This window comes from Bufo bufo, chromosome 3 (genome assembly GCF_905171765.1).
Source record: "Bufo bufo chromosome 3, aBufBuf1.1, whole genome shotgun sequence".
In the NCBI taxonomy this organism is placed as follows: Eukaryota; Metazoa; Chordata; class Amphibia; order Anura; family Bufonidae; genus Bufo; species Bufo bufo.
In genome coordinates, this window is record NC_053391.1 from 118,908,099 (window position 1) to 118,932,773 (window position 24,675).

A 24,675-nucleotide genomic window follows, 5' to 3' on the forward strand; every position below is an offset into this window, starting at 1 on the left:
GACAATGATCTCCTACGAAGAGGTACACTATCCAAAAGTTGCCTCTGAGAGACTTTTTATAGGATAACAAGGGAAGCACTATTATGCCCTCTTGTGGGAAGCCTCATTGTCTAATCAGACCACACCTGTAATCATTACATACCTGCCTGAGTTTTGCAGCAATCCGACATTTCTACCTGGGTGCGTTATTTTTTTGAAAATCACCCATCAAACACCGACTGTGTGAAAGTTGCTTTCGTAGATGATTGACTGTGGTGGCCCCTCTAGATCAAAATAAAAGGGAGCCACATGGCCTTCATTGCTTACATGGGCTAACACACAACAAGGCGGAGGTCGTGCTCAAACGAGAGCTAGGGCCCCTCCATTGTGCTGATCGGCAGAAGTTTTTCTGGTCGAACCGCCACAATCAAAAACTAATGGCCTATCATAAGGATGTATATACAAGCCATGTCTTATTACCAACATCTGACTTGTTGTGAATGCTATATCCATGTTCCAAACTCTAATGGAAGACTTCCCAGAAGATTTTAAAAGCAGCAAAGCAGACCAACTGCATATTGAAGGGGTTATTCCAAACTGAACAAACACTATCCACATGCCATATTACTACAAAGAAGCACTCCTACTACATATCCTCTTCAGTAAAATGTGTGGTTGCTTGGAAGGAGACATTAACTACTTTATTAATTTATCAGAAGGGTAGACATATGAGATAAGTTGGTGAATACGGTGGCAGATATTTTTCTGGTCTTGTCAGTAATTTCACTGAAGAACACTGCAATCATCCTCTCTTCAGCTGAAATTGATGCTGAGGTTGCATTCACCTGTATATGTAGGTCAAATATTAACCATGTCCTGTTATCTCAAGGTACAACAAATTAGGATTTCTAAGGCCTCACTTACACGACCATGTCCTTATTGGGGTCCGCAAACCACAAATCCATGTGCAATCCGCATTTTTCTTAATTCCATCACTAAAAATGACTATTCTTGTCCACAAAACAGACAAGAATAGGACATTTTCTATAATTTGCAGAATGGACATATGCATGGTTTTTTTTTTCCCGCAGACCGAAAGAAATGAATGGGTCTGTGTGCTATCCACCAAAAATGCGGATCAGAGACGGATGCAAAATATGGTGGTGTGCATGATAACTGTAACTTTATATCTAGGGGGAACATATCACTCACCTGAATCAAAGATCTCATGTTTGCAAAGTGTGTGTCCATGGCACCTCCATTTGGAAAGTTTTGACTCATTCTCTTCATGAGTTGGGTAAAACAGCTGTACGCCATTAAATCTATAGACAGAATATATCAGTAGTTACTACCTACATGACACATGGACGCTCAGAACACATATACTGACCTCCTATTAAAAATGTACACTGGTATTATGCATTTTCCAACATGGATTTAAAAAAAATGTTCTAAACATTGTGAGATTTGGTAATACATTTCACCTTTTCCAATTCAAAGGGTGAAATTTGCTACAATGCTGCAGCAAAAAGGATCGGATAATTCTGGCATATTGCCGCTACCAGTATAGCCAAAAATAATGCATCATGATTTCTGATGTGAAAGGGGTTGTCCGAGGGAGATAACTTTGTTTATTTAAAAGGTCCAGAATGGGTTAAAAATATAAAAAACAAGCAATACCTCACTGATCCCCCACCAGTGCTATTCTGATGCTGTCCACCCAGGAAATAGCGGTAAATACCTGCTCAGCCAGTCACTGGCCACACCGGTGACCTGCCTCAGCCAGCGGCTGAGCAGAGCCAGGAAGTAAAGGGCAGCATCAGGTGGGGGATCATTGAGGTGAGCATGGATTATTTTTTATATTTAACCCATTCTGGCCCTTATCCCACCCCAATAACCCCTTTAACCATCAACAGACTATAAGGAGATTGGGTATTCAACTAGCACAGAAAGCCTAACATCGGACATGCTATGCCAAGCTTCAGAGCGGAACGGGCACAAGCAGGAGTAGCGATGTATGCTCCTGCCTGTACATCGCTCACAGCAGCCCTATAGTGGAATCCATATACCCGTACACCGCTGACTTGTTAGCGGTGTACAAGTGTACAGATTTCAAAGCGTTATAGGCACCTGAACTTTAATGCCTATGTACAGTAGTAAGGAAAATGTGAAAAAAACAAGTGTATTACAAGAAATCATTTTATGATATTTAGAATAGTTTTAAAGAGGACCTTTCACCCCTCCTGACATGCCTGTTTTAATAGCTTCAAGGTGCATTATTGAAGGCAACAGAAAATTGCATTAGACTTGTCAGTAAAAGCAAAAAAAGGAGGAGACCACTGTGGTACTCAGCAGAAGTGGCCCAAATCATTAAAAATAAAAAGCTAGCATTTTGTAATTATAAAAAAACCCAGAGCAATGAAGATAAGGAAATCTACAAGATTAGGCAGAGAGAGGCCAAGCAAGTTATAAGAACTTCTAAAGCGCAGGCCGAAGAAAAACTAGCTCAGTCTATGAAAAAAGGGGATAAGACATTCTTCAGATATATAAATGAAAAAAGGAAATTAAAACAAGGAATAACTAAATTAAAAACAAAGGACGGAAAGTTTGTAGAAGAGAATAAAGGGCTAGCCGACTGCCTTAATGAATACTTCTGTTCAGTTTTTACAAAAGAAAAAGGAGAAGGACCTCCACTAGAAAGAATGACTAATAAATCGTTGGATGCATGTATCTTTACAGAGGAAGATGTTCTAAGTTTGCTGTCTAAGGTGAAGACAAATAAGTCACAGGGGCCTGATGAGATACACCCAAAATTATTAAAAGAGCTTATTGGTGAGCTGGCAAAACCGTTAACAGATTTATTTAACCAATCATTAGTAACAGGAGTCGTCCCGGAAGATTGGAAATTGGCAAATGTCGTGCCCATTCACAAGAAAGGTAGTAGGGAGGAATCGAGCAACTATAGACCAGTGAGTCTGACATCAATAGTAGGCAAATTAATGGAAACCCTATTAAAGGATAGGATTGTGGAACATCTAAAATCCCATGGATTGCAAGATGAAAAACAACATGGGTTTACTTCAGGGAGATCATGTCAAACAAATCTTATAGATTTTTTTGACTGGGTGACTAAAATAATAGACGGTGGAGGTGCAGTAGACATCGCATATCTAGATTTTAGTAAGGCTTTTGACACTGTCCCACATAGAAGACTTATCAATAAACTGCAGTCATTGAGCATGGACTCCCATATTGTTGAGTGGATTAGGCAGTGGCTGAGTGACAGACAACAGAGGGTTGTAGTCAATGGAGAACATTCAAAACAAGGTCATGTTACCAGTGGGGTTCCACAGGGATCTGTACTGGGACCGATTTTGTTTAATATCTTCATAAGTGATATTGCAAAAGCCCTCGATGGTAAGGTTTGTCTTTTTGCTGATGACACAAAGATATGTAATAGGGTTGATGTTCCTGGAGGGAAACGCCAAATGGAAAAGGATTTAGGAAAACTAGAAGAATGGTCAGATCTCTGGAAACTGAAATTTAATGTGGATAAGTGCAAGATAATGCACCTGGGGCGTAAAAACCCAAGGGCAGAATATAGAATATTTGACACAGTCCTGACCTCAGTATCTGAGGAAAGGGATTTAGGAGTAATTATTTCAGAAGACTTAAAGGTGGGAAGACAATGTAATAGAGCAGCACGAAATGCCAGCAGAATGCTTGGATGTATAGGGAGAGGTATAAGCAGTAGAAAGAGTGAAGTGCTTATGCCGCTGTACAGAACACTGGTGAGACCTCACTTGGAGTATTGTGCGCAGTACTGGAGGCCATATCTCCAGAAGGATATAGATACTCTAGAGAGAGTTCAGAGAAGAGCTACTAAACTAGTACATGGATTGCAGGATAAAACTTACCAGGAAAGGTTAAAGGACCTTAATATGTATAGCTTGGAAGAAAGAAGAGACAGAGGGGATATGATAGAAACTTTTAAATACATAAAGGGAATCAACTCGGTAAAGGAGGAGAGCATATTTAAAAGAAGAAAAACTACCACAAGAGGACACAGTTTTAAATTAGAGGGGCAAAGGTTTAAAAGTAATATAAGGAAGTATTACTTTACTGAGAGAGTAGTGGATGCATGGAATAGCCTTCCTGCAGAAGTGGTAGCTGCAAATACAGTGAAGGGGTTTAAGCATGCATGGGATAGGCATAAGGCCATCCTTCATATAAGATAAGGGCCGGGGGCTATCCATAGTATTCAGTATATTGGGCAGACTAGATGGGCCAAATGGTTCTTATCTGCCGACACATTCTATGTTTCTATGTTTCTATGCATTCCCAATGTAATAACAATTCTGGAACATCTATTCTTATGGTTCTATGTTGAGCCATTCCTTTATTACATCTACCAGAAGTTATGAATGAACTTCTAGCAGTCTGCAGTAAGGGTACAGAGGGGTGGTAACAAGTTGGCGGTGTGTACCTGCACAGGTTAAAAATAGAGGCACTGATTGGATAGAGTCAGTCTGTGCATGTACACCCCCCCCCCCCCCCCAACTGGTTACCACCCTCGGTACCCTTACTGCAGACTGCTAGCAGTTCACATATAACTTCTGGTAGAAATAATAAAGGAATGGCACAACATAGAGATATAAGAATAGATGCTCCAGAACTGTTATAACATGGGGAATGCATGAAGCCTTTTAAAACAGGCATGTCAGGTGCGGTGACAGGTCCTCTTTAATAAAGTAGATTTAAAAGTTTTGGTACACTTCAAAGAAAAGAATGATTTTGTGGTCAGTATTCCTCAGATAATTTTTCTTACTTTTGGATTTTAGCATTCTTTCAAATGCCTCACACATTTTGTTTCATGGCATGTGGCTAGCTTACACATTAGGTGTCTTTAGCACAATTTACTTACCATTATCTAAAACCACCATTAATGGAGCCAGCAAGTCACACATTCCTTGAACATAACCTACATCCAGGTGCTCCCACACATAGCTGTATGAGAGATAAAAAGCAGCAGGATCCAGTTATTATTAGTTATTTTCCACACTGGCACTACAATAACCCTTCGCTCTGACTAATATCTATGTTCCAAAAAACTGGTAAAAACCTTATTTTATGCCTGTGTATCATCTTGCATAAAATAAGCCACAAAATACATTTTCAAGATACAGACTGACAATGCAAAAAAAAAAAGACCAAAAAGTACAAAAACTGTGTCAAGAGTTTGTATGTCAGGCTTTCTGAAGTATTCTAATGTTAATGTCACGTTTGTGTACTATTGGCATTAAAGTAACCTTCCAGCTCAAGAAAAAAAAAAATCATATTGACTGGGAAACAAACAGAACACTTACTTAATGCCCTCCTTTTCGTCTTTTAAGCTTCAGATCCACTAATTTCTGGGTTCCTCTTCTGCCGTCCAAAATGGCCGATCCACTTATCAGACTACCTGATGCCTTCTGTGCATTTGGAAGCACAAGACACTTCCTGCTGCCCTTGGATTGGCCAGCACTGCTCATGTGAACAGTGCTGGCCAATCCAAGAGCAGACCTGGACAGGAAGTTCACTGGGGTACTGGTGCACAGTATGCACTACCTGGTCTGAGAAGCTGTGCAGCCGTCTTGGATGGCAGAAGAGGAGCACAGGAATTGGCGGATCTGCAGCTGAAAATGAGGGCACCAGGGTTGCCAACCGTCCGTAAATTTACTCACAGTCCGCAAAAACTGAGTCTTTCTTCGGCCATCCATAGCGTCTGGCAGGAAAAAAAAACTGTCCGTGATTCTGTGCCACAAACCCCTGATGCACAGTGCAGAGAGATGGAGAAGCCGTTGGCCACTGTGCTGGAGATCAGAAGTGGAGGAGGTCAGGATAAGGAGTTCCACCAGCGACCAATGAAAGCACAGCTATCTTTCCCGTGTCGGCTGCTTTCCTGTGCAGTCTGACACCAGAAGTAACCGGCTCTCCTCTAGACTGGGAGAGGGTGTGGGCGTGCGGCGGAGCGGGCATGCAGCAGAGCGGGTATTCAGCGGAGCAGGAGAGGTGTATAGTGAGCTGTGATGGTGGTGCAGGCAGTAGGAGGTGTGAGGAGTGTTGTGTTGTGAAGCGTTGGTCAGACTTCTTTGTGATGTTTACTTACTGCTCCTCCATCCCAGTCAGAGGCCGCTTCTGCCTCATCAACCTGCTGTTGTGCCTCAGGTAATCCTCTACACACTGGACTGCTTCACCTCATAGGTCTATTACCACATGACTGCAGAATCACCTAACTCTGCAGATGATTCCAAACTACTTGTAGGACATGCTTGGGAGCTATAGTCCCAAAACATCTGTAGTGATCTAGCATTTCTGCTGTGAAGGATAAAGGGGTATTACGGTTATAATAAGTTATGCCATATCCATAGGATAGGGGATAACTATCAGATTGGTGGGGATCCTACTGCTGGGACCCCCACTAATCACAAGAACTGGGGGCCCCATACCCTGTTGAGCCTTCTTGAAATGGACGGAGAGGCTGGTCAGAAATGTGTGCCGCAACTATTTTAATTTCTGTGGGAGCACCAGAGTACAGCGCTCGACTATCTCTGGCGCTCCCATAGAAATGAATGGAGTGGCGGTGTGTATTTCAAAGGGGCTGCAGGTGATATGTCGCTGTGTGCCCTATCTTGCAGGTCGCTGTCCGTCCCATCTTGCAGGTCACTTTCCGCACCATCTTGCAGCTAGCTGTCCGTCCCATTTTGCAGGTCACTGTCCGCCCAATCTTGCAAGTTGCTGTCTGCGCTGTCTTGCAGTTGAAGACTGATTGATGATAATATGCTAGTATTTACTTGTCTATATACTGCAGCCTGTACTGCTTATACCTTTTATATAGTTATAGTATGAATGCTGTTCCTATGTATACACCAAAATACTGCTCCTGCCTCAATATACTGCACTCTGTGTGTATACAGAGGGAGGAGCAGTATGTATGTGTACAATATATAGATGTAAGAGCGCCCTATATATGTATGCAGATGTAGAAGTAAATAGATGGCGGTGAATTTTTGGTTCTGATAGAGGGCTCTGGGGGCATCCCATGTACTACCTGTGTTTTGGGGTGAGGTGTTTTGTGGGTATGTGCTAAATAAGGAGGTGGGGAATGTGACTGTAAAAAATGTTGGCTGTCCGTGAATTTTGCCTCAGTTGTCCAGAAATAACTCACGACAAGGTTGGCAACCCTGGAGGGCACCATGTAAGTGTTCTGTTCGTTCCCCAGTTATTGTGACTTTTTTTTTTTTTAACCAGGGGGTCGCTTTACTGTAATTTCAACAATGCTTTCTGGGAGATTTAAAGAGTCACTGTACTTTCATAAAATGTAATTGAATAGAGAATGGTGCAACTGGCAAATTTCTAAATCACTTTATTTAAAAAATATGTCTGCATCCATCTAAAAAAAAGCTGTAAAGTCATGGCCACTATTGGTCTCACTTCTACCTAATTTGCAGTCCACTGCCTTTTGTTAGGTAAGATCCGTCCCGAGTAACAGACGACTCAGAGGAAGTGGGATATGTCAGAGCTAGCTGAGATTGTGAGCCTGATAAAACAACTGCTTCTACACTGTCTCTGAACATCACAGGAGCACCCTGTCTTTATGTGTGATTAATGTGTTATTTATCCCTTCTTATATGTTCTCTGGGCTCCAGAGCTAAAAACAAACATAGTGGGAAGTAAAGAATAGAATATCATAACAGTACATTGCTGGCAGAAGGTGAGACACTCACTGCTTCTGAGTGAAATGCATCTAGTAGTGCAGCTGAAACAGGGAAAAGTATGGCTGAAAAAAACCATTTGTAAAGCCCAAACATTACTGCTCCTTCACAGTTATGATTGCACAAAGAAGCAGCTATTATGTAAACTTTTTTTTTATTTTTTTAACTCAGGTACGTCTTAAGCACATGAGATATCAAAATGTATGTGTTTTAGTGAGTTATCAAACTGACAATGCTGAGAATTGTGCTGTGTGCTGATGAGGATGAACAGGCTAAAACTGAAATGTCTTAAAGAGGACCCTTCATGCGATTTTATTAAGGGAGATATATACCTGTACTTGCAGGGTACCCCCCCCCCGGTGATGCTGCCACCCAGCTTGATATGCCTATAAAATATGCCTCCTATGCCCCGCCAGATTTCTCCTGCTCAGTATGCTAATACTGAGCATCAAAGCAATGAGGAGGAGATTGATACTTTCTCCGTTAGCGTCTCCTTCTCCCCTGGCTGTAGCGCTGTCCAATGGAAGCGCAGAGCATACTGAGTTGGAGAAATCCGGCAGGGCACAGCGGGGCATAGGAGGCATATTTTAAAAAATCAAGCAGGGTGGCAGCATCAGCAGGGGGAACCCCGCAAGTACAGGTATATATCTCCCTTAATAAAATCGCACGAAAGGTCCTCTTTAAAAGACGTGCTGTATGTTAATAATTTCCTGAGACATGCTTGAAATATGTTATAGGCGGGTCCTGACTAACAGGAGTATTACTTTTTATGATAATGGGGTTGCACAGGATTACAAAAATATGGCTGTTCTCAATTATGGTATAAAATGTTTACTATTTACTAGTATTCCCAAAGGAACTGTATTTTTTCTTATAGGTTAAAAAAAAAATAAAGATTTTACATGATAAATATAAAAAGATGAAGATGCCCAGGAGTTATGTACCTGCACATGATGTTTCGAAGCTTTTCTAAATTATCCGGAGTGAAGTACCAGTAATTCCTATCACATCGCTGGACGTCTTTATCAATTCGATGTAAGTTTAAGGCAATAGTGTCCAACAATTCTATCTAATAGAGAGAGCACAACCTTAAAAAATACACCACAACACTGACTACAATCTATACAAATATGACAATTGCAGTATTAATAGCAAATCAAACTGGCCACTTTAGCGGAGCATGTCTAGCACCACTTACTGTATACGACGTAGGGCACATGGATGAGATGTCTTCAGAATTATTTAAATACTCTAGCTGGGAACATAGCTGCTCTTCACATATAGAGTCCTGCATCTTGAGAACTCCCTTGGTTTTTCGTGGACCTAAACTCATTTCTGTCCTATCAGACTCTGTGCTTGATTCTTCTTCCTCGAAGCATATACTTTGCTGATCATCAATGCTGGAAAGGATCCCAGAGGTCACAGAGTAATTTCGAGAAGACGGAAGACCAGAATCTGGAGAGTCAAACTCCACTGACTGCTGTGGTTCAGCTGCCACCATGGCAGATGGAGTACCAGCTACAATGGTGACTGAAGAATTTTTATCGTTCCGACATTTCAGATCTCTGTCTGTCACATCTATATCTTCTGTAGACATAAAAACCTGTAAATACATAAATATTATTAGATGTGAAGTAGGGATTAAAGAGAGATTTTTAGAGCTAGTTATGATAATAGACAAACTCAGACTGGGTTTCTTGGGCCCACCAGACGAAATCTTTCTCCGCCCTCATCCTCCATCTATACTGAACATGTGCATGTCATCCATAAGAACTTAATGTCAAGTGATTAGGTAACAAGCCATCTCAAAATTGCATTGACTTCTTGTGAACCCTTGAGGCCTTGTTACAACTGGTGGGCCAGTCTGACACTGCAAATAGGGCTAAGCATCCATGTCCATGGGCTGACACTCAGGGCGATGATTGGGAACCAACTGGTCATTTCCTATCATCGCTACTACGATCGTTCATCCCCATACAGACTCATTCATTGCAAACTTTTACCAGGGACAATTTACATTTTATAGGAATGTTTGTTATGTACATATGCCAAAACATTACTGATGCCAGTAGATCTAGTGATTTCCAGGCCTTACACACATCATATGCTGGATTAAAAAGTCCTGAAGAAATACAATGTTAATCCATTCTATAGTTATACAGTGTCTTACATCATTACTAATGGTAGAGTCCCGGTGAATCAGACGTTGAACGTGGCTGTCGATACTACTACCAGATGATAGCTTGGCATAAATGGCCGAGTGGGATTCCTTCTCCCGCTGCTTGACTATCACCTCGATGGCTTTCCACTCTGCCATCACTTTTTGGTACCTAGAAGCGATGGCTTCATCAACCTTTGGTTAAGAACAGAAACAGTTTTTCAATCCAATAACTGAATAAAATAGCAGTGATTATAAAAATCGGATCTAAAAAGAATGTTGTATGTGATAGCTTTTGCAATGATAATTATAAAATTAGTAATTGTATGCCAGTCGGACTTAGGCTGGGGCTACGCACAGAACTTTTGTAGCATCACTTTTTGTTGCAAAATGGATGCAGTCCATAGGAATATATCAAATTAGATATGTAACCGAGACAAGACCTTTATATGCCCCCTCACCGTGAATCTGACCCATCCATGCATTAGTGCAGCTGCGCTACACAAGGACAGGACCCGGCATCAGCAATTGGACCAGCCCTGCCAATCGTGTATGCCCGGCCCTTAAGACTTGACAAAGGAGTATTTTTACTCCGAAACGCGTTGTCACCTGAACAAATAAATGATTCTAAAAAGACGACTTTCGCTATTGTGGTTTTGCGCCAAAAGGTATCACAGTGTGTACAAGCTAGTACACAGCCCTTATACAGCATTCTATATCACTCCTCTGGAGTACTGGCGACTCCAAGGATTGAGAAAGATACCGGCAGCATACCTCATCTGGATCTAATTTTTACTCCCCCCCCCCCCCCCCCTGCCGCCTTTGCAAGTGTTGTGCTGATACAAGCACAAACACCAGAAGGTGAGTGTAATTACTGATACAGTACTCTATCTAACACTATCTACCAGAAACTACTACCCTATGAGCGCCTTGTTTCCCGTTTATCTCGCCAAATTAGCCATCCATGCATTAGTCTAGTTTCACACCAGCATTAAAACTATCCGACAGGTTGATCTGGCAGAGGCGTAGCCGGATACTGCCTTTCCCTGACAGAACACATTGACTGTAATGGCACCTGGTGGGGATCTGGACGGACAAAAACTGATGCAAGCATTATAGTCAATGGAGTCTGACAGTGCTCCGGCCCTGTCTATGGCAGATACTATGAACTCCGGCAGGCTGTTCCTCTGCCACTGCCAGATTGTTTTAATGCTGGTGTGAAACTACATGATCAAGCAATTCATTTGATAGTGAAGGGCAGCTGCAACTTCCCACAGAGAAGGTTTTCCAAGACTTCAACTTAATATAGGGATTGTCTTGCTGAGATGTACATGAACCTTTTATGAGGCTGCTTTGCAACTGCCAAAGTGTACATTAGTTAGAAAAACATGGGGGGGGGGATATAAAATCAGGGAATTTTTTAAAGTTCGTTTTGAAGGAGCCACATTTATGAAATTAGTAGATTTGACAAATCCAGTGCATCTTTAAAGGCTATGTATACCTTTGGGGGCATTTTTTATTTATTATTGTATTGTAGTTATTTTGAGCTTTTTTTCAATTGGTCTTTATTAAACATATGGAATTCTTTTGTGTGTACATAGCTCAGATGCTCTAGTAACTGCCTGTGGATTTTCTCTTTTCCATCATTTGGGGAGCTGATGGACTCCTTATCTCTGCTCTCTGACATTAAACACTCATTATAGCTCAGTTCTTATCTTAGTGATAAGAATGTTGCTTAAATAAGTGTTTATATCCTCTTAGTAGTTTAGAAGACCGCACAAAGTGAAAGTAGGATGTACACAGCTAGAAAAACAGTTAATCCTTTGTGACAGAATGGCTCAATATTTTTTAAATATGATTTTGTAGCCCAAACTGAGTAAAATGCCATCATAAACAAAAATTGCCTCCAAAAGTGTACATAGCCTTTAAGTCTAACAGCTGTCTTGAGGTGTCACTAAACTTTCTACTGGAATAAGATTAGATCTGACTGAATGGGGTTCTCTGGGAATAAATAGTTTCTATCTAATGCCTGCAGACTTCCTCCTTAAATAGAATATTCATATTTACCTGCTCCCCAATGCTCCGATCCTCTGTGCTGGCTCCCGCATTTCCATGTTACAGTCCCCAGACTGTATACATCCGGCACGTCATGGGCATGGTCACATACTCCACTGCAGTCAATAACTGGCCTCAGTGGTGATTTTGCTGATTGTGCCCACATCACTGCTGAAGCCAGTTAGTGACTGCAGAGGGGAATGTGACCATGCCCATGATGCGCCGGATGTAAAAAGTCTGGGGACTGGAACATGGACATGCGGAAGCCAGTGTGGAGGACAAGAGCAGCGCAAGCGGGTAAGTATGAATCTTCTCTTTGCGGAGGCAGACTGCGGGCAATAAAAAGTCATTATTCTCAGAGAACCCCTTGAAATCAACTCAAAAAGCTAACCATGGCCACTTTCCCACGCACTTTTCACTTCTGGAGTGAGTGGTATAAAAATGTGTATAGCAGGGCTGAATAGGAATATGTCAGTTATTAGGTTAAATGACAAAATACTATGAAATACAGAAGTATTCCAGTGTATTATATGAGCTATCAGAAGAATGCATGTCCCCTAGTGAGACATGGAAAAAAAAATTTAAGAAGTAAAAAAAAATTTTAAGATAGCCTTTTCACTTGCAAATGTTTACTTATGGGAAAAAAATAAACTAATTGCGTCCGAAATAATACAAAAATTCTAGAATTACTGTTTTTTTTTGTTTATTCCATCCCCCAAAAATGTAATAAAAGATGTTCAAAAAGTCATATACTCCAAAATAGCATCCATGGAAACTAACTCATCCCGCAAGAAACAAGCCCTAATACAGCTCCATCAACAGAAAAAAAAAAACGTTATTAAAAAAATTCAAGAAAAAGTTTTAATTGTGCAAAAGTAGAAAAAAAAAAAAAAAACTGTATACATTTGGTATTGGTGTAAGACCTGCACAATAAAGTTATGTCACTTATATTCCATGATAAACAGCTTAAAAACAAAACCCAAGAAACAATGTCTGAACCGTTTTGATTTTTGATGCTATCATCCTCAAAAAACAATATTAAAATACAATTAAAAAAAAACTATTAAAATACATTTTTAAATCAGATTAAAATACATTAAATATACTTTAACATGACCAGTAAAAAAATACTCACCCCACAAAAAACAAGCCTCATACTCATATGATGATGGAATCAAGAGATAAAATGGAAAAAAATGCAGCGTTGTTAAGTAACAAACTAGGGGGTCCCTATGAGGTGAAGTTATTCATTAAGATGTACCGTACAACAGTTTTATAAGCTATGAAGAATGGGAAAAAAAACTCACTCGGTCCATTTCTTTCTTAGTCATGCCAAACTTGTAATGCCCAAGTAGAAAAGGCCACACTTCTTTGCGAATATCATGTTCCACTCCTCCATAATACACCAGCCTCAGCAGCTCCAGTTCTTTGTAATTCTGAGATATAAAACAAAGTACCTTGAGTGTATTCCTACCTAAGCATACTCCTGGGCTCATATAGAACCTTTTTTATATTAGAGATCTTTTTCTGTTCAAGGCATTTACCAAGCATCTAGTGCAGCAGACTTACCGATGGTCTCCTGGTGGGCCATACCATACTTTATTCACACAGGGTGCAGACCATCTCATTCTCAGCTCTCAAATGTGACAGACCATCCCTCCTTTAGTCCTATTGCAGTAGGTGCCAGTCCAAAACTCCTATATTTCCTACAATATGTCCAGCCTTAACTTTTTGCAAATTTCAGTAAAGGGGTTATCCCATGAATAATATAAACAATGAAGATCAGACATCATATAGTACATGACAATCTCTTTCTAACAAAGCTAGAACCAGCCCTGTACCTCACATGGATCCAGAGATCATTCATTCATTGCTCTGCTAGATTTATATCAAGGGGAGTGTCCTTTCTGCTGGAGCTAAGGGGGCGCGTCCATGCTCTACCTATCACAGCTCAGGATGCAGTGGAAGAATGAAACTGAGCATGTGCGGCCATCTCAGTGAGCAGGAACAGCAGAAAAAGAACAAAGGACAGGTGGCGCTATACAGATACATTATATTGAATAGCTCAGTGGCTATACAAAATCTTTAATTACATGCAATTACAAAAGTATTCAGATCCAGGTGCTGGTTTGAAAAATTGTACAATATTTTTCATGGAACAACCCCTTTAAAGACTTAAATTTCTGATAATATAAAATCAATACATTATCATGAAATGCTACTAAAACACGGAACAAGCTGCAATTCATGTCACAACCACTGAGTGGCCACACATAGACACATATATGATAAACAACTCCTGACAGAGTATCACAAAATCATATTTGTTTTCAAAACTGGTCATCTAAAGCCACACATCTCGGGATATGTAGAGACAAGAGGAAAAACAAGGAATATCTGTATAAGTCATACCACTCTTTTCATTGAGGGGGACACAGAGGAGAGCATTTTCAACATATACCCTATGGAATCCTGGATAATCTAATACAAAATGAGGTTAAATCGTGTGAGCACCATTGAGAATGGAGTCTGCTCCTGTTGTCCATACAGTAAGCTGTTGCTAGTATTTCAACTTAGCTCTAAAACAGTTTATATTCCCAGAAGTACTGCAGCTCAGCCCCCATAGTAGAGATTGAGAGCTGAGCTGCAATACCTGAGAATGGCCACTACACTGTGTACGGCGCTGTAGGCTTCCGACCCTATCCACTGTGTTTGTTTCAGTGGTCAGGGCTCCACCCAGCAGTTGATCACTGGGGTGTTGGACCCACACCAATCTGATAGTGATGGCCTATCCTATCCATAACAGATTTTTTAAAACAAAATTACACAGCCAGCAACAATATAATAATGTGGCAAATTCATCTAGTCAGAAAAGGAGTGTAAAGCACAGAATGATTTATGACCTGTGTGCAACTGGGAAAAAGTGCTGAAGTTTAGATTTTTATCTTGGAAATGGAACTGCGAAAAAAGTCTATGTACAATGTTTAGAGATTTCAAAGCAAAGTCAATGTGAGGCCCCACAGATTGTGTTTCTAAGAGGCAGGAAATGCTGACACATGGACGCCCTTGACAGTTTGTACTGGCCAAGAGAGAACACACATTGTTATATTATCACGTACTGGGGGTATTGAATCAATAACGGAGGGGCAAATTATCAGGTAAAATCCCATAAACTGGTTGATCATAATTAGAAATTCATTTGCCTAATAATGAACTCCTTTTAAAGGGGTATTACAGTTTCATGAAACTGACGACCTATCCTAGGTAGAGGTCATCAAATTCACATTGGTGTAGGGCTGACCCTTGGCACCCTCCCGATCACCTGGCGTGCAGGTAAACAGTGAGGAGGATGCAGCTCTTGTACAAGCGCCACAGCCCCTTCAAGCAGGTGATCAGCGGGGGTGCTGAGAGTCGGACCTCCACCAATCTGCAATTAATGACCCGTCCTGAGGATAGGTCATCAACATCACAAAACCAGAATACACATTTAAAGGGAACCTGTCATCAACTTTATGTTGCCAATACTAACGGGTGAGTTGATTTCAGCGGTCTGTCATTTAGAAGTTAAAACGAAGTGGTTGCCAAGAACCAACATCACAATCGTTGCAGACTACATCTGGAAAAGAGTCCCGGCTACCTGAGAAGAGTCATGGTTATTCATGAATTCCTGTTCTCCCTGCCCACCTGCTGATGATTGACAGGCTTCTCCTTAGTTTTCTGTCTAGGAGAGAACTGCCAGTCATCAGCAGATGGGTGAGAGAGCTGGAGATTATAATAACCATTACTCTTCTCAGGTAGATTTGACTCTTTTCAAGGCCTGGGCTGCGATTATTATGATGCTGGTTCTCGGCAACCACTTACCTTTAACTGATGTGTGACACACCGTTTCCCTTTAAATATATTCTGTATTAGCTGTATGTGAGAAGTGGACATATCTTATATACAATACACATGCAGGCATACCCATGTGTGCTTGAAGGAGTTCTCTGAGATTTATGTATTGATGACCTATCTGTAGGAGAGGTTATCAATATTACATCGACGAGCCTCCGACCCCTGACACCGCTGCAGTGCCAGGCACTAGAACTACACAACTCTATCCACTGGTAGCGGTCATGCCTTGCTACTTCAGCGCTGCTTCCATTCAAAGTTAAGGTGATGCCAATTATTTTGTATTGTATTTTATTTTAAATATAATAAATATGGAAAAGGTTTTTATTTTATTTTTAAGATTTGTATTTTTTATGTTTTTTTTGCATTTTAACATTTAAAAAAAAAATGTTTAGTCCTCTTAGGGAGCTTGAACATGAAATTGCTTGTTCACTTGTGCAATACACTGCAATATCTCTGTATAGCAGTGTCCTGTGATTTTACTGGTACCCTGTTATATAAGTCCTAACATGGTAGGCCTAGGTGTCAGGACAACTGCTTGGGTTATCCATCCCTCTGTCTAACTGCTTAGATGCCATGGTCACTAATAACAAAAATGTCGTACTCATGCCTTTTCTCCCATGCCACTTCCAGTGTTGCGCTCTGGTCCTGCGGCGCTGATGTCATCTTCCTGGCAGTAGCAGTGACATTCCGTGCATACCAGGTCACCATGCAGCCAATCATATATACAGGATGTGACTGCTGAGGCCCCTGATTGACTACAGGATGGTTTGTACGGGACGTCACTGCTGCAGTCAAGAAACAAACACTAATGGGAAAAATGGGTGAGGCAGCGGGGGAGAAGGTGGTGAGAATGCCTTTTTTTGTTATTCTATGACATTTGCTGCTGTCCCCATTTTTTATTATCTTGGATAACCCCTTTAAGTGAAACCCTGAAATACCAGTACAGTCGAGCTAAGCAGTCTGGACTCTAGACTGAAACATTGTATGGTAAAGATGTGTGCAGCAGCTGCTGATGTATGGAGCTCACCGAGTGCTGCCTAGACTAGATACAACTGTATCCACGAGTGTTCTGTCACCAACCAAATCTGGAAAATGAGGAGGAACTGCAGAAGTTTTCATCTATACAGTAATTAAATCATTATTTATTTATATGAAAGTGGAGACAAAGAACTGTAATGTAAGGTAGACATAATTTACCTTCATGTCCTTCTGATATTTGCTCCACACTTCTTTGGTTAAGCCACCAGATGCATCAGTGGGTTTGTCAGGTGGAATTATTGAGTGATGGACAAGGGCCGAGAGATGTGTTCGTACCGTAGACAAATGGCGACAGTATGCAAGCCCTGCAGAGAAGAAGCACAGGAAGAAACCTAAGAACATGATGCCGAGTACTTGATAATTAAGAAGACCCCGTCACCTCTCCTGACATGTCTGTTTTAGTAACAATTCTGCAGCATCTTTTCATATGACTCTATGTTGTGCCAATACTCTTTTATTCCTGCTAGAAGTTATGAACGAATTGCCAGCAGGTTGCAAAGAAGGTCTGCAATAAAGGGGCAGCTGGCTGTTACCAGTTAGGGGGTGTGTCCCTGCACAGTCTGACACTAGCCAACCAGCGCTGCCAATGTCAGACTGCAGGGACACACCCCCCTAACTGGTAACAGCCAGCTGCAACGTTATAGCAGACTGCTGGCAATGCGTTCAGGAGCTTCTAGCAGGTACTGTATATTAGAGGAATGGCACAACATAGAGTTATATGGAAAGATGCTATAGAATTATTATTTCATGGGGGAAAAGTATGTCATGAGAGGTGACAGCTCCTTTTTAAATTAGTGCACACTAAAGCTTTATTTTACTTGTTTACCCAGATGTAAATGAAAGTTCATGGGCGCTAAAATATTAAATAGGATAATTTGTTGGCCATTAAAAAATATTGAAATTTTACTTCTAAAAAGGGGCACATATGTGGAGGGGGTTCTTAAATAAACCATTATGTAATAGACTGGACTACTACAAATTCAATCCAATAGCTATCACTTACAGCTCCTCCACGCTCCTGTCTGGGATGAAGTTTGTAGGAGCAGCCAACTGAACCAAAGGGAGTCCACTACTGGACTTCCATAATGTGGTCAGTCAGCCTATAGGAAGGGACAGCAGAGACACATGGATCGTGGAATTTGGGGGATTTCAAAGAACAGCAAGTGTGGAGCGTGAAATATGTTTATATGTCGTAGAATTTAACTGATGGTGGGTCACAGCTAAGGGCTCCTGCACACAACCATATCTGTTTTTGCGGTCCGTAAATTGCAGATACCGGCTTATAGCCTGCTGCCATGTTTTGTTCCTCCTGCAGAAATGTCCTATCCTTGTCTGCAGAACGGACAATAATAGTACATGTTTTATTTTTCTACAGGGCTACAGAACGGACTTACAGACTCTTTTTGTGGCCCCACTTAGATGAATTGGTCCACATCCGATCTGCAAAAAATGTGGATTGGATGCAAAATGTGGATTGGAAGGTAAAAGAGGAGAGAATATTTAAAAGAAGAAAAACTGCTACAAGAGGACATAGTTTTAAATTAGAGGGGCAAAGGTTTAAAAGTAATATCAGGAAGTATTACTTTACTGAGAGAGTAGTGGATGCATGGAATAGCCTTCCTGCAGAAGTGGTAGCTGCAAATACAGTGGAGGAGTTTAAGCATGCATGGGATAGGCATAAGGCCATCCTTCATATAAGATAGGGCCAGGGGCTATCCATAGTATTTAGTATATTGGGCAGACTGGATGGGCCAAATGGTTCTTATCTGCCGACACATTCTATGTTTCTATGTTTCTATGTACTGAAGCTACAGCCCTGTGCATGAGCCCTAACTGGTAACTGCCAAAAATGAACAACACTTGGACCCATGTACTGGACCAGTGAGACAAATGGGAACAGCTTAAATATATGGTGGGGAGTTAGGGTTATCAGCTGCTGCAGAACCTCATAGAATCGGAGCATGGGAGTAACTATCAGGGTAGCAGGCTGACAGCTGCTTTGGGGCCCCAATAACTAAGGGGGACAAAAGAGCGCATTATTTTTGCATTATTTATATCACTATAAGCATTATTGCCGTACAGTGACATCACTGACTGCATTATCCCTCTCATATTCATGCTACTGAAGGTGGTCATGGTAGTGCGGGCCCCCATAGGTCCTATTTACTCTCCTGCATCAGAGCAAAGCCTGTTCAGGATCTAGAATCTTCCTGGGGCTATGAAGTCAATGTGATTTGATAGAGCAGCGGCTTGGTTGATAGCTGTGATGGCAAAGAAGTTCTGCTTTGAGACTCCCACAGCCCATCTGTCTGACTAGTCTCTGTACTCTCTGCATACTTATTGATAGTTTAGTTTGGTTCAGGGCTGGACAGCCCTTTACTGTAGGACTACAACTACTAGCAACACTAGCTTTGGCCCAGATTCCTATGGCAAATTCTAGGAAGGTCTGTCTCAGGTCAGTCAACCTTTGCCTTTACAGATTTTGTAGAACTGCAGGTCTTAGTACACAATGACAGTCTGTCAACTTGACACTCACAGATGGTGCTGCTGGTGGTGGTGGGTGTGTGTGTGTGTGGGGGGGGTCGGTGTTACAATTTTTCTTCATGGCAAATAGTAACTGATGATATTTAACACACTGGTCAGCAATATATGGTGCTACAATAAGATGGGCCAGTGAGTGACCTAGCCAGGGTGCATTGATCCAGTGATGGCACCTACTCTGATCATAGAGTAGATGTACAGCCTGAGAACGGTGTATAAGAACCAATGTGAGGGCTGTATCCAGATTACTTGTCACCTACCTTGCTATACTTGCTACTTTTCCAAACAGTAGGCAGAGTGGGGTGGGGAGTGGTGCAGGTGTGGCGCCAGCTGGCCCGGCACATCTATTATATAATCTATGCCAGGAAACTAGAAACTAGAGATCCTTTGCTGGTGTAGACTTCTATTTTAGCACATGGACAGATAGACCACAATTATTAACAGATATGCGCCTCTTATTATGTGGTGCATCTGATGCCAGTGAGGGATAAATTAAGACTGTCGTGTTATACATAGTAACATAGTATATAAGGCCGAAAAAAGACATTTGTCCATCCAGTTCGGCCTGTTATCCTGCAAGTTGGTCTTAATAAATATCCCCCATAGAGTTTCCCATATATTAACTAATCAAACGGGTTATCTAAGATTTTTTTTTTACTTGGCAGGAAGTAAGGGGCTTTATACGTTGAAAAAATAAACTTAGGTATAATATTTTGCTTGGCGCTGCAAAAACTGCAACTCAGATGCAACATGTAGAGCGGCCAAAGGCCACATTGTTTTAACAATGATTGTTTAACATTCAATTTGAAAACCGCTCCAACCTAAACAACAAACAAAAATATATTCCCCATTAAAAGTTCCCTGTCTGACCCAGTAAGAAGTACAGCGGCGTTTTAAAAAGATTAAAATAGACAAATTGCTGGGACCAGATGGCATACACTCCCATATCCTAAGAAAATTAAGTAATGTAATAGCCAGACCCTTATTTCTGATATTTAAGGACTTTATAATGACAGGCAGTGTTCCACAGGATTGGCACATAGCAAATGTGGTGCCAATACCCTGTTTCCCCGAAAATAAGACATCCCCCAAAAATAAGACCTACCTCTAGTTTTGCCTATCGCTGTAATATAAGGCATCCCCCCCGAAAATAAGGCCTCCCCAATAATAAAGCATCCCCCGAAAATAAGGCCTCCCCGATTATAAAGCATCGGCTCGACATAATGCCTCCCCGATTATAAAGCAAGCCACCCCAGAATGTAAGGAGCTCACTGACTGGCCGCAGCCGCCGCCAGGACAAGCTGCCGCCTTCTTCCGCTCGCAGCTCGCTCTGCCCTGATGGAGTCTCACAAATTGGCTGGCACGGACACACAGGGGACGGGGTGACAGGTAGGGGGGGAATATCTGATGGAAGGTGGGGGATGTCTGGTGAAGATGGGGGGGCAGACTAAAAACGGTAATTAAAATGACACAGGGTGATCAGAGGGGGGAATCAAAATGACACAGGGGTATCAGGGTGGGGAGGGGGATCATTTAAAATGGCACAGGGGGATCATTTAAAATGGCACAGGGGGATCAGAGGGGGGAATCAAAATGACACAGGAGGATCAGAAGGGGGTACTAAAATGCTATAGTAATCCCCCACCTCTGATTCTCCTGTACCATTTTGATTCCCCCTTCTGATCCCCCTGTGTCATTTTAAGTGATCCCCCTCCCCACCCTGATTTCCTTTTTTTTTGTTCAACAATAAATGTGTACCATATTTTTCTTCATGGAAAAATAAGATATCCCCTGAAAATAAGACCTAGCGAACCTTTGGGAGCAAAAATTAATATAAGACACTGTCTTATTTTCGGGGAAACAGGGTATTCAAAAAGGGTCCAAAAACAGAGCTCGGAAACTATAGGCCACTAAGTTTAACATCTGTCGTGGGTAAACTGTTTGAAGGTTTTCTAAGAGATACTATCTTGGAGTACCTCAATGACAATAAGCAAAAAATGCCATATTAGTATGGCTTCATGAGGGATCGGTCATGTTAAACTAATTTAATCAGTTTCTATGAGGAGATAAGTTCTAGACTTGACCGTGGCGAATCAATGGATGTGCTATATCTGGACTTCTCCAAAGCATTTGACACTGTACCACATAAAAGGTTAGTATATAAAATGAGAATGCTTGGACTGGGAGACAATATCTGCATGTGGGTAAGTAACTGGCTGAGTGATAGAAAACAGAGGGTGGTTATTAACGGTGCACACTCAGATTGGGTCACTGTCACTCGTGGGGTAACACAGGGGTCAGTATTGGGCTCTATTCTCTTCAATGTAATTATTAATGATCTTATAGAAGGCTTGCACAGTAAAATATCAATTTTTGCACTTGACACTAAACTGTGTAAGGTAATTAACACGGAAGAGGACAGTATACGGCTGCAGATGGATCTGAATACATAGTAGACTTGGGCAGAGAAGTGGCAGATGAGGTTTAAAACTGACAAATGTAAGGTTATGCATATGGGAAGGAATAATGCAAGTCACAGTACATACTAAATGGTAAAACACTGGGTGACATGGAAAAGGACCTAGGAATTTTAGTGAATGGAAAACTAAGCTGTATAAACCAGTGTCAGGCAACTGCTGCCAAGGCCAATAAGATAATGGGTTGCATCAAAAGGGGCATAGATGCCCGTGATGAGAACATAGTCCTGCCACTTTACAAATCACTGGTCAGACCACACATGGAGTACTGTCTACAGTTCTGGGCTCCTGTGAACAAGGCAGACATAACAGAGCTGGAGAGGATTCAGAGGAGGGCAACTAAAGTAATAACTGGAATGGGTGGACTACAGTACCCTGAAAGATTATCCAAATTATGGTTATTCACTTTAGAAAAAAAAGATGACTGAGGGGAGACCTAATTACTATGTATAAATATATCAGGGGTCAGTACAGAGATTTCTCCCATCATCTATTTATCCCCAGGACTGTGACTGTGACGAGGGGACATCCTCTGCATCTGGAGGAAAGAAGGTTTGTACACAAACATAGAAGAGGATTCTTTACGGTAAGAGCAGTGAGACTATGAAACTCTGCCTGAGGAGGTGGTGATGGTGAGCTCACTAAAAGAGTTCAAGAGGGGCCTGGATGTATTTCTGGAGTGTAATAATATAAATGTCTTCTCCGATCTCAGCTCCGGGAAGTTGTTCTGGCTTGTGAGCTCTGCAAGCCACCTCAGATGCTGTAGTCACAACTAACCATGGCATCTGATGGGGTTAAATGTCTGTGATCTGTGTTATCATCCCAGGTGTCAGCTGTTTAAAACAGCAGAAACCCATCGGCTATGTATAGGTACTCAGGAGCAGGCACCATTTTTAAACCCCGGACTTCTGCAGGATATGTACAGGGACAGTCCTGAAGGGGTTAAATGCTCACTATGCTCACTATTTGTAATATAGACAATTATAATTGCTTTATTTTATATAGAATAATGGGTTTAAGCTGTGTTCTCTTTCTTTGGGTTTCACATATTCTGGAAAATATGTAATGCACTTCTTTCTATTGTAAAGTCCAATTCTGGCTTCACAAATGGTCATAATGAGATGGCTTCTAGAAACACGTCAGTCTATTATTGTTTTGTGGAAAGAAGGTAATTTCATGCGTCAGACTGCTATGAATGTCAAACTAATGTATTGAGAGATGAGAAGAAACTGGATCCAAGCAGTACAACAAAATAGGAGGGCACCTGAGCAAGAACAACATATTGAAGCCTCAATTTCCAATTCCTAATTTGGTTGTGCATATGGTATGTTCACCCCTGAGCTTACCTGATTAAAGCTCACTATTGTCACTATAGCTTATATGACTGAATAGCTGTGATGTCACAGGAGCTAACTTGATAGAAACTCACTTGTGATGTAACAGCAGCTTACCTGATGGAAACACATTTGTGATGTCATAGCAGCTAATCTCATGGGAACACACTTGTGATGCCACAGCAGCTAACCTCATGGAAACACACCTGTGATGTCACAGAAGCTAACCTCATGGAAACATACCTGTGATGTTACAGAAGCTAACCTGATGGAAATAAACTTGTTATGCCATAGGAGCTAACCTGATGGAAACACAGTTGTGATGTCACAGTAGCTAACCTGATGGAAACACACCTGTGATGTCACAACAGCTAACCTGATGGAAACGCACTTGTGATGTCACAGCAGCTAGCCTGATGGAAACACATGTGTGATGTCATAGAAGCTAACTTGATGGAAACTCACTTGTGATGTCACAACAGCTATCCTGATGGAAACACACTTGTGATGTCATAGCAGCTTACCTGATGGAAACACACTTGTGATGTCACAACAGCTAACTTGATGGAAACACACTTTCGATGTCACTGCACCTAACCTGATGGAAACTCACTTGTGATGTCACAGCACCTAACTTGATGGAAACTCACTTGTGATGTCACAGCACCTAACTTAATGGAAACTCACTTGTGATGTCACAGCACCTAACTTGATGGAAACTCACTTGTGATGTCACAGCACCTAACTTAATGGAAACTCACTTGTGATGTCACAACGGCTAACCTGATGGAAACACACCCATGATATTGCAACACCTAACTTGAAGGAAACTCACTTGTGATGTCACAGCAGCTTATCTGCTTGAAACCTGCCTGTGAAATCACAGCAACATACCTAATAGAAAACCAATTGTGATGTGTCAGCAGCTTACCTGACTAACACTATTTGCTAGTCATGCACTTACCGATCCACTCTACAGTACCATCTTTTCTTCCCTCCAGTCACTGCTTCAAAAAGTCTTGAGACAGGGCTGGCAGAGATGCCAGGCAGTCCATGTGGCCATTTGGCCAACAGAGACAGTGAACAATATTTAATTATTTTCCCTTTGAACTGTTTGACTTTTGAGTGACCCCGTTTCACTTGGCTTGCTTGTCTACTATTTCCTTTGCAAACTGTACCACATACTTAGCTCTGCTACATTACTATTTCTGGTTGGTAAATATTTGGTTGATTGGAAGTTTCATCATCCTAAAGGGCAAAATTTCTACAGCAAACCTCTATACTATGCAAAGCCGGAGCCTCAGGGTTGTCTTTGATGGCCTTGATCATACAACCAACAAAAAAAAACCTGATATTGACTTACATCCATAGAAAGCTCTGGAAACAATCTGTCTTTTCATGTTTTCACACAATAACTTTAGTGGTGCCCTGTGGACAGAAATAAA

The 24,675-nt window shown here is 41.5% G+C and overlaps 1 protein-coding gene across 2 annotated transcripts in view; it reads right to left on the bottom strand.

Moving 5' to 3' along the window:
* Positions 1-24,675, bottom strand: part of SGSM2 (small G protein signaling modulator 2) — a 385,744-nt gene that overhangs the window by 13,719 nt on the left and 347,350 nt on the right. For both annotated transcript variants that reach the window (XM_040423501.1, XM_040423503.1), the window contains 8 exons: positions 24,594-24,658; positions 17,038-17,183; positions 13,254-13,382; positions 9,904-10,086; positions 8,932-9,336; positions 8,678-8,802; positions 4,904-4,986; positions 1,192-1,301 (listed from right to left, as the gene is read on the bottom strand). In XM_040423501.1, the coding sequence (XP_040279435.1) occupies positions 1,192-1,301; positions 4,904-4,986; positions 8,678-8,802; positions 8,932-9,336; positions 9,904-10,086; positions 13,254-13,382; positions 17,038-17,183; positions 24,594-24,658 (1,246 nt within the window). The remainder of the gene's footprint in view (positions 1-1,191; positions 1,302-4,903; positions 4,987-8,677; positions 8,803-8,931; positions 9,337-9,903; positions 10,087-13,253; positions 13,383-17,037; positions 17,184-24,593; positions 24,659-24,675) is intronic.